Below are 11780 nucleotides of genomic sequence, written 5' to 3'. Positions count from 1 at the left end.
TTAAGTTTAGCATGCTACCGGTACAGTTCACATTTATCATTTATGTGAACTTTTTCAATATATTTTTATATAAATTTTAGAATGTATCTATTTTTAAATAGATATCATATCAAATTTATTAAATTTTTATTTAATTAAATATTAATAATTTTAAAATATAACTAGTATTTTAATTTTTACATTGCAATTTTATATAATAAAGATTTATAATAAGTAAATGCTTCTAATTATATAGATTGTATTATAATAAAAAAATTTAATGAATATATTTTTAACATGTAACTTATATTAAAAAGGACTTCAATTTCATCCTTACCTTTTTGCTAGCTAATGAAGTTCAACTTTATTAAAACTAATTTGGTCAAGTTTTAAAATATAATATATTATAACTACACCTACCATCATCTTGAAATATATATACTCCATCATCCAACTTTGAATTCTTAACTTGTCAAATTACCTTTAAAAACTCTTACAATTTCATCATAGACTCACTATGTACAACCAAGAGAGTATAAAAAACTACAAAAAGTTAAATTCTTTTAAAGTCTAGGCACATATGCTGCATCAATTAAAGTATCATAAAATTATTAACCGTCATGGTTTGCATCATACATTTGCTAACACATCATACATTTGCTAACATTGTTACATTTATCACTTGTAACACCCCAAATACCATTAATACATACTATTAATAAAACTTGTGTAACTTTTAGGTATCATTTATCTTATTCTTGAAAGGATACCATGTTTTTTTTGTGTATATCATAAACAATGTGTACATAAATTCTTAAACTATAACATTATAAATTTCTCAAATCTTGTAACTTTTACATAACATTTATCTCATTCTTTTGAAGTCTGGGCACATATGCTGCATCAATTAAAGTATCATAAAATTATTAATCATCATGGTTTGCATCATACATTTGCTAGCATTGTTACATTTATCATTTGTAACACCCCAAATACCATAAATACATACTATTAATAACACTTGCAACTTTTTCGTAACATTTATCTTATTCTTGAAAATATAAACTGTTTTTTATGTATATCATGAACAATGTGTACATAAGTACTTAAACTATAACATTACAAATTTCCAAAAACTTGGTCATATTCAATAAAGAATTAAATATCCTGGTATGAAAACAAAGTGACAAAGAGTTACAACTATAAAATGTGAGAATATACTACTAAGTTTTTCTTGCTTCATGTCGGATTGTTTATTGTTATTTAATGGGATAAGTGAAGTACAAATAGACAACAAACCAAAAAAAAAAAAAAACAGAAAAATAACACATGCAAATAAATAAGAAGGTAAATATCTATCTAAGGAATCATGTGGTAACAAAACAAATAAAGGGACCAACTACAATTACTGTAGAAAAAAATTAGACAATTTATATCTTATCACATATAATATAATAACCACACAACACATGAAACATAATTCTTCCAACTTTCAATGTGCAATGTGTTCTATATCACATTCCACAAGGTGAATGCCATGTCCTTTGCCCCATTGCCTATATGTGATGAATGTATAAAATATTGACTTGTGATCAAACATAATGGATGAATGCATAAACACTGATTCAATGAAGAACTTTTCAACAATGTAGTACGATTGTGTAGTCGAGGGGATAAATTGGGAAAAATTATATCAATGAATCATAAGTAATCAGATAAATGAATCTGACATCACACTTTAACCCAGAATCTTAAAGTTTAGATTTATGAATTTTATCTTCACTTATATGGTGTCTAACTTTTTCATTCTTACACGAAGTGAGACACAAGTTTATATTTATACTCTAACAAGTATCAATCTCAAAAACTCATTCTAGGAATCCGAGCTTACACATCAATACACACACAATTCATCAATCATTCCCATGTGATCTAAAACACATGCATGTTTGCATGAGTTTTACTAACTACTTCTAGGTGACATTGGTATTCGATGGTACACTTCATTGAGTGTGGATAAAATTATATTGATTCATTAGGAGTGCTAATGCGCAAACCATATTGACTACAACACATAGTCATCGGGTTTTTCAAAACACGATTAACTTATAAGAGTTTGATCCAGTCATTTTATTGATCAATCTCATACCTATATCAACTTAGATAAAAAAAATCAGTTAAGGTCTAATGGATCGAACTAGTTGATCCAATTTCATGACCATGTCTCAAAATATATTTTTATGCATAAAATTAAATTTATATAAAATATAAAAAATATAATCATTTATGTTATTTTATATTTTTCAAACACTTGAACATATAATTTCACTAAGTACTTATAATTTAATAAATTAGTTTTTTTCGAAACATAATTTTTATGTGTAAAATAATTTAGAATGATACTTATAGTAAGATAGAGAGTACTCGGTGAAATAATAAAAACAACCTAAATTATGTTGTTTAATGATTTTATTAAACTCAAACAAAAAAAATTATTGTATTTTTGTCTATAGTTTAGAGAAAAAGTTTATATACCCAGAATATAAATTCTTTTATATAATCATTCAATTACATTTTATTATTTATTATAAGTTTTTTTACTTGTAAAATAATGATTTTTAAATAATTTAAATTGAAAAGATAAGAAAGGTTGAGTATATAGTTTGTACCAAATGTGGAAGAAAAATAAAATGAGTAATAACGCAAAGTTCAAAGCTAACGAAAGTTGTTGATCGACCGCTCTTTGATTTGTCCGCCCCTTTCTTCTCCCTTCTCACAGCTCCTAACTCTGAACGGACTTCTCGAGGTCCCATTCTTTCTCTTATACTCTCTTTCTTTTTCTCTTCCAGATCTCTCTCTCTACACATCTCCACTTCACCATTTTCCATTTCCCTCTCCCTCCAAAAATGCATTCCTCGCTCTCTCTCTCGTTCTCCGCCACTTCCTCCTCCGTCGCCACTGTTTCCAGATCACGCCACTCATTCCACTCTCCCGCCGCCGCCATGCCTCTCAATCTCCGCTTCTGCGGCTTGAGGCGCGATGCATTTGGTTCAGGTCTCGCTGCTTCTCTCAACCGCTACCACTCCCACCTCCCTCGCCGCCCTCACTCCGCCGCAGTCTCTGCCGCGCTATCTAGCAATGGAAGCCCTCCCAAATCGTTTGACTACGATTTGCTGATAATCGGCGCCGGCGTTGGCGGCCACGGCGCCGCGCTTCATGCCGTTGAGAAGGTTCGATCTTAATAAACAAAAATACATGCCAACTTGTTATTGCCATATTCATAGTCATAGTAGTACTTCGATAATCATAAATGTTTTTAAGTTACTAAACCGATAATTAATTTCAAGTGTGCGTATGGAAATTGATATGGCGATTGTTCTTTATAGTTTATATAATATAATGAATCAAGAAATTGATAGTCGTTGATGCTGACTGTGGGATAAAGTAAGTTGAGTATCACATTTTTGTGAGATAGGTTTTATTAACGGCATGATTGCAGGGTTTGAAAACAGCCATTGTGGAAGGAGATGTGGTGGGAGGGACATGTGTGAACAGAGGCTGTGTTCCTTCCAAAGCTCTTTTAGCCGTGAGTGGTCGTATGCGAGAACTAAGGAGCGATCATCACTTGAAGTCCTTTGGCTTACAGGTTAGAAGAGTGTTTGACTGTGTGGGAATATTTGTAATGAAATTAGAATTTAATTAAAATGAACGTTGCATATAACATAACGACATGTATAGTAAGTTGATTTTTTTAATAATTGTTGCAAAAGTTATGTCAACTATAATTTCTTATTGGTTGACCGAAAGTCAACTAAATTCTTAGAATATTATTACATGGTAGATGTGTAGAGTGTAGAGTGATTGACAGTTAAATAATTATTTTGCTTTATTTTTTGCTCGTTTTAGGTTTCTGCTGCTGGCTATGACAGACAAGGAGTCGCTGATCATGCTAATAACCTTGCTTCGAAAATCCGTAATAATTTGACCAACTCAATGAAAGCACTTGGAGTAGACATACTTACTGGTTTTGGAACTATTCTGGTAATGTGGCATATTGCTTGTGAGAATTCTATGGTATTATAAATGCTCAGATATTAGTATTGTTGAATGTGTGTGCAGTTTTGTGTATGGTCACTATTGTATTTCAGCTTTATTCAGAGGACATCTGTACCTTGTCATTGTGAGCAACGGTTCCTCTCTCTCTCTTTTGTACTCTATATATATGTTTAATAGAAAGCAATCAAATGTGTGTGTGTGATATTTTCCACACAAATTCAAACTTCAAGTTGGCATCAGAGTGGGTTCTCCGGCTGCCGTCCACCGCCGTCTCCGACCACCAAATTCTCCGGTGAGACTAGGGTTGGGTGTGCCTCGAGGAGCGCGACTCACCCCTGCAAGTCGCGTGGCCAGAAGATCAGCCACAAGCACACGTCATCTCTGGCGCGTGAAGGCCACACGCCGCCTGCCCGCCGTCAGAATCTCGCCGGACCAACTCCAGTCGCTTCGTCGGCCAGTTCTGAGTACGGTTCAGCCTTTGGTTTTCCGTGTTGACCACTTGGAATGTGTCAGCCTCGCGTTTCCTCGTTTTTCTCTATTTGGGTTTCGTTTTTTTGATCAGAAATGACTTCTTCCGGCCCTGTGTTCTCCTTTTCTGGAACCCCTACTATCATTACTGCAAAACTCAACTGGAAAAACTACCTATCTTGGTCTGCTTAAGTGGAGTTGTGGTTTCTTGGCCAAGAATATCATGACCATTTGGAAAAAGGAGTTGGTGCTGTCCCAAATGACAAGAAAGCTGAGTGGGAAAAACTTGATTTTCAACTGTGTGCTGTGCTATGGCAATCTATTGAGCCAAATGTTTTGGAAATCCTTAGATCATTCAAAACATGTTGCTCTTTTTGGAAGAAGGCCCAAGACATATTTGCCAACGACATTCAAAGCTTGTTGGATGCAACCCAGAAAGTTGCTGCTTTCAAACAAACTAGCCATGATATGATTGCACATGTAGGTAAAGCTCGAGCGGAAGTGGAAGAGCTGAAAAGGTTTCTTGTGGCTGATTCGTTGGAGGAAGTAAATAGGAAGCTGAACAAGTTTTACATGGTTCTTATTTTGAGAAGTTTACACTCAGATTTTGATCATGTGCGTGATCATGTTCTTGCTGGTGACCAAGTTCCGTCAATGGACTCTCTCATTACTAGACTCCTTCGTGTGCCCCATGTGTTGAAAGATGAAAACTTAGCTGAAGTCGTGGAAATATCAGCCATGGCTCCATCTCGTGGAAGAGGAGGAGGTCGCAACAATAGAGGAGGCCGTGGTGGAAGGAGTGAATGTCCTCAATGCACCTATTGCAAGAGGATGGGTCACACAAGAAAACTGTTACTCCTTACATGGCTCTTTCCTGACAAAGTAGTCCATGTCTCTAAAGCAGAAAAATCAGAGTTTAAGTTCTCTGATGAGGAGTACCAAGAATATTTGCGGCTTAAATCTGAAAAATCCAGCAACCAAACACAATCTTCCTCCGTACCATGTGTTTCAACAGCATGTATCTCTCAATCTATGGAAGGTCCTAGTCCTTGGATACTTGATTTAGGTGCCTCTGACCATATCTCTGGTAATAAATCATCCTTTTCATCCATGTCTTTTCCAAAAACTCCTCACTTTATTACTGTAGCTAATGGGCCCAAAGTTGCATCTTAAGGAATTGGTCAAGTTTCTTTGTCTCCCTCATTAAAGTTGAACTTTGTATTATTTATTCCTCATTGTCCCTACAACCTAATCTCTTTAAGTCAGCTAACTCGTTCGTTAAATTTCTCAGTAATCTTTCATGTTAATTCTTTTGTTATTCAGGAGCATGGTACGGGTTGTCTGATTGGAGAAGGACGTGAATCATGAAGACTCTACTACTTAGAATCCAGCTTTCATGTGTCCTGTTTTGCAACTTTAAAACCCAAGCTTTTGCATGATCGTCTGGGTCATCCAAGTCTACCAAGGTTGAAAATGATGGTTCCTAGTCTTTAGAATCTTCAAATCTTAGAATGTGAGTCTTGTCAACTACGAAAACATGTTAGATCATCATTTCCTCAAACTACACAAAGATGTAACTCGGCTTTCTCTACCATTCATTTTGATATTTGGAGACCAAGTCGTGTCACATCTTTTGATTTTAGATATTTTGTAACATTTATTGATAAATTCTCCAGATGTACTTTTTATTTAATGAAAGAAAGATCTGAACTTTTGCCTATATTCATATCTTTCTTTAATGAAATTAAGAACCAATTTGAAAAAACTATTAAGATTTTCAGAAGTAATAATGCTAAAGAGTATTTTTCTCATGACTTATCCTCATTTTTATCCTCAAAAGGTATTTTACATCAGTCCACATGTCCTCATACACCACAACAAAATGGCATAGCAGAGAGAAAGAATCGTCATCTCCTTGAAACTGCACGTTCCCTAATGTTAAACTCCAATGGTCACTATTGTATTTCAGCTTTATTCAAAGGACATCTGTACCTTGTCATTGTGAACAGCTGTCCCTCTCTCTCTCTTTTGTACTCTATATATATGTTTAATAGAAAGCAATCAAATGTGTGTGTGTGATATTTTCCTCACAAATTCAAACTTCAAGTAGTATGATCACTCGCTTTGTGTTTGAAATGTTTGAAACTAGAAAATTATTTGGATGAAATTGATTTAGAAATCAAATTCCTTTTTTTTTACATTCCAAACAAACTATTAGGGAATTGAGCTACTTGTTTATTAGTCAAGCTATAATGAAAAGGCAAAAAGAAAATTTTGACATTTTGGTTTGCTGCTTTATTTATCAATCTGTGCAGGGTCCTCAAAAGGTGAAAGTTGGCTCTTCAGACAAAATAGTAACTGCAAAAAATATCATCATTGCTACTGGTTCTGTTCCTTTTGTTCCTAAGGGCATTGAAATTGATGGTACATATCAATCCTTTCCTTTTGTGACATTAATATTTGATCTTCCTCGTTCTAGTTTTACTGAATTCAGTGGATTTAGACTTGTGTTCCAGCTAGAAGAAACCAGAGTGCTATTAGTTACTAAGCTTGTGGTGGAAAAAGGGGTGATCAATTTTAAACTGGAGATATTTTTTTTATTAGACTCCATTGATATGTGTATGAGGAAATCTTTCTTCAGTTTAGATGGATCTTCTGATTTTCAATCTGAAAAGTCAATTTAGTGATTCATGCAGTCCTACAGCTTTGTTTTTGCAGTCCACGTGGGTCATAAAGTAGACTGAAACAGTCATTATCTCTTCAGCAATTAAAAGTTCCAGAAAACTCCTGAATCTCCTAATCCATCCCCTTTCTTCACATAAGTGCAGATATTCCATGTATAATTTAGCTTCCACCCAATTCAAAATTTTAAAAATTCTGTCTGGTCCTATATTTATGTTATGAGGAAATCTTCTCTCTAATTTATGACACAAGTGTGATGCTCATGCATAAATTCAAACCTTGTTTCTTTATGTTTTTCCCATCTCTGGATTGCTTCAAAGTATTGTTGAGTATGATTACTTTTTAGTGAAAATTTTCCTAAAAATTACCTTCAGGGAAGACTGTGATTACCAGTGACCACGCACTCAAACTGGAGTCTGTTCCTGATTGGATAGCAATTGTAGGAAGTGGATATATTGGTCTTGAATTCAGTGATGTATATACAGCACTTGGAAGTGAGGTAGCACATCTTTGTGATACTGTTTCTTTCTTTTTTCATTACCTTTTGTTCTTGATAAATATTTATAAATAATCGATCCCTTCATTTGACATCAGAAATATGTGGATGCACTGTAAAATCGCATCGTACTTTATACTTTTTATTAGTCCAAGAAGTTAAAAAATATTTAATCTTTATTTTAAAAATTTATGATCCCTAATTTATCCCTGAAAAGATAAGCAAAGTAATAATTGGTATTCTGCAGGTTACTTTTATAGAAGCTTTAGATCAACTTATGCCTGGATTTGATCCTGAAATTAGCAAGTTGGCTCAGAGGGTCCTTATAAATCCCCGGAATATTGACTATCATACTGGAGTTTTTGCAACCAAGGTAACAACATCTTGTAATTTCTTGATATAATTTTAGTTGGCTACTATGACATGCTACACAGTCCTCATGTTTGTTGTATAGATCACGCCTGCAAGGGATGGAAAACCTGTCTTGATTGAACTTATTGATGCGAAAACCAAGGAGCCGAAAGACACGCTGGAGGTAACTTAATCTTTTTCAGAAAGCTTTTAGGTTTATATCTCTTTGTTATTATCAATTGTAAACATTTCTCCCATGAGAGAAGGGAGAAAATTATTAGTTGTCGGTAGAACTTAGAATATCTATAAAATGTTATATTGTTATTATATCTTAGAATGTTTTATACTATCTTAATGATCTCTTAGGAGTATTTTTTGTATTTTATTATAATTAATTCAATTAGAATTAGAAGTCTAGTATTAGTATAAATAGGAGCTAGTGCTTTATATTTATCATGTTACAATACAATAGATCAGTCTAATATAGTCCTTGTTTCCCTACCTAAACCTCATAATTTTGCTTCCACCTATGCCATTGTTTGCTTCACTGTTCCATATCCCTCATTGCCTCTGTTTGCCACCTTACTGTGGCTGTTTGGCAACTTTGGGCTGCAGTTTTTTGTATTTGGATTTTGGTGGTTAGTTAGTCTGTTAGGTTTGATGTTTTTGGATAGTTACTTGGCGTTTTTTGTAATGGCTATTTCTGGTTTTCCATGATTTTGGCTACTATTTGGCTATTTCCAATGTTAACGTAGCATTGAGGGGGAGCAAGTTGGAAGGTTTTGCTATTTTGTTCTGTTGCACCAATGAATCATACCGGTGCTAACTTATCTCATCAATGATTCCTGCGGTTGTGTCTCTTTATCATTGGTGAATCATACTAATGATTATTTATTTTGGCTATGACTGATGTCAATCCTGTCCTTGTCCCAGGTGTAGTCTTTCCCAGTCTCCAGTCTCAAACACTTTCCTGGCCCTAGATGCTATTGCATGCCACTGCATTTTTTTTTTAAAATTTTCTTTACGCCTGTTTCCTGCCCTAGATGCTATTGTGTCTCACTGCATTATTTGTTAATTTTATTTTTGTGTGTTTTTTAATTGTAGAAAGTTTAAAGCCAAGTAAGCTTTTAGCTTAAGCGGGAGTTTTAGAATATCTAGAAAATATTTCATAATATCATTATTGTATCTTAAAATATTGTAGAGTATCTTAGATGGTCGCTTAGGAGTAGTTTTCATATTTTTCATTATATTCTATGATTTGTTTCCTTAATTAATTAGGACTAGAATGTAACCAGCTTAAGTTTGATCTCCCTTTCTTTTACCTGTATAGTTAATTACTTTAGATTTATTACAAGTTACTATCTTTGCTTTGCTACAGGTGGATGCTGCACTAATAGCAACTGGAAGGGCTCCGTTCACACAAGGTCTTGGATTGGAGAATGTAAGCAATTCCGACAGAGATGTGCTTTAGGATTAGGAGATTTTCTCCAAAGGAAGTAATTGTATATTTTTGGTAACTTTTACCTACAGATTGATGTGGTAACACAGCGTGGTTTTGTTCCAGTGGATGAGCACATGCGAGTAATTGATGCGAATGGCAAGCTGGTTTGTCTCAATTTCTCATGCAATAATTATCCCTCCCTGACTTATTGTTACTGACATAGGATGTGGAATGATAGGTGCCTCATTTATATTGTATTGGTGATGCAAATGGCAAGATGATGCTTGCTCATGCTGCCAGTGCACAAGGAATTTCAGGTAAGTGGTAACTGATGTAACTTTTCCAAAATTTAGTTTATGCAGCAATATCATTTGATGAAAAAATTGTCTAACAGTGGTTGAACAAGTCACTGGAAAAGATCACGTGCTCAATCATTTAAGCATCCCAGCTGCTTGTTTCACTCATCCTGAACTTAGCATGGTTGGATTAACAGAGGTATATCATAATTTTATTTTGTTTGATGTGTCATTCACTGCAACAATTTACAATGAATGAGTTCTCTTTTATGTGTGGTTAACTTTCTCTCCATTCTTCTTTTCCATCCTCTTTTCCTTATATTATTTATACATTAAAATTTCTGCCTCTTGTCCTTCACTTGAATTCTCTTGTGTTGTGATCAAACTTAAAATCTGCAGCCTCAAGCAAGGGTGAAAGGTGAAAAAGAGGGGTTTGAAGTAAGTGTTGCCAAAACAAGTTTTAAAGCTAACACAAAGGCTCTAGCAGAAAACGAAGGAGAGGGACTAGCCAAGGTTATACTTTTGTATCTTCTTCTTCCTTTAATGATATTCCTGTACAGAAGTTGTAAAAGTGTTAAATTTTGCTAATGAGTTCTCTAGTAGAGTTACTTTGGCAGTGCCAAAATTATTGGTCACAAGACTTGTTCTGCGCTCTCATTTTCTTTGGGTTCATTTACTACTCTGTTTTTACCAGCTTGACATTACTAATTGTCGTTTATGCTTTCTTGCAGTTGATATACAGACCTGACAATGGAGAGATACTAGGAGTTCATATTTTTGGTTTGCATGCAGCAGATCTCATCCATGAAGCATCCAATGCAATAGCATTAGGGACACATATTCAGGTAAGTTTTTCTACCACATTTATGTGTGCACCTGGCATTTAGTTATTAATAATGGTCTCAAAGTCTTTCACTGTTATTTATCCTGCCTGTTTGGTAAATTTCACCGTTTTGTGGTACAATGCAGGACATAAAATTTGCCGTTCATGCACATCCAACTTTGTCCGAGGTTCTTGATGAACTATTCAAATCAGCAAAGGTGAGCTAATCCTTAATTTACTTCCAAAAACTTTTTCTATTCTAGCCGTATTAAGACAATAACAATAAGGAGAAAAGAGTTGAAACATAGAACATTCACCTTCAGACTTGCACACACGCACAGCTAGTTTATTGTAGCAGGTGCCTTAACACATGCCATCTTATATTACTGAGGCAGGTTAAAGCACAAGCTTCTAGCCCAGTAAGTGAACCAGTTGCAGTCTAATCTTCCCAAACAAAGTATAAAATTTTGAAGAAATTTACGTGTACTAGGGACTTCCAAAATATTCATCTTCAGGAGGAACACACAAACACATTCAGAATCCTGTAAAAGAGGGGAACCGTTTGAGGGAAATCAAGAATGACCTGATTATGGATAACCGCCGAAGCTTACATGTAATGGTTTCTTTTCTACTTGATATTCTTAGCGCCAGTCAAAGATGCTTATCTTCATTATTGCATTTTTTAAACTATAGTCAATGAGAAGGCCTCTGACAGCGGCCTATTTTTTTAGAGTGCTACTAGTTTTGCACCGAACACGTATGTACCATTAAACAGTTTTCCTTCAGAGATGATGAAATTATGCTTGTCGACAGACCTTTGGCTTCACTACGTACTACGTAAAGCTTCGAACTAGTATTGGATGGAAGTCTTTTCCCTATGGCCATGGTTGTCATTGGTATCGGTCTACGAGTATTTATTGCCTTATTGGTAATGGCATATGTGCAAATACGAAGCATTCACATGCATCTGATTTGATCAACAAGTTGTGTGAATGACATTTGTTTATTAAATTAGTAACCGGGTTACTGGTTCACTTCAACTAGCGAGTACCTAGTTGAATTGGTTGTATCGTTCCCCAACCGGCAAGTGTTTGTGATGGAATATTTAATAGGGTCTAAAACTGTGACATTTATACTAGAATATTCTTTTAAGATGAACCCCAAAATTCGCATCGTTTAACCAGATAA

General features: G+C 34.7%; 1 protein-coding gene across 1 annotated transcript; it reads left to right on the top strand.

Annotated features, from left to right (window-relative positions):
- Positions 1–2672: 2672 nt before the first annotated feature.
- Positions 2673–11404, top strand: LOC100782004 (dihydrolipoyl dehydrogenase 2, chloroplastic). Its single transcript, XM_003550537.5, has 15 exons — positions 2673–3209; positions 3479–3625; positions 3886–4020; positions 6819–6927; positions 7560–7684; positions 7929–8054; positions 8136–8216; positions 9411–9473; positions 9563–9637; positions 9712–9790; positions 9868–9968; positions 10169–10282; positions 10501–10614; positions 10739–10810; positions 10988–11404. The coding sequence occupies exons 1-15, from the start codon at positions 2886–2888 to the stop codon at positions 11033–11035; spliced, it is 1713 nt and encodes a 570-aa protein (XP_003550585.1). The 5' UTR covers positions 2673–2885; the 3' UTR covers positions 11036–11404.
- Positions 11405–11780: the final 376 nt, after the last annotated feature.

The sequence above is a fragment of the Glycine max genome, chromosome 17 (genome assembly GCF_000004515.6).
Source record: "Glycine max cultivar Williams 82 chromosome 17, Glycine_max_v4.0, whole genome shotgun sequence".
NCBI classification, from domain to species: Eukaryota; Viridiplantae; Streptophyta; class Magnoliopsida; order Fabales; family Fabaceae; genus Glycine; species Glycine max.
This window is presented reverse-complemented; position numbering and strand designations above follow the sequence as displayed.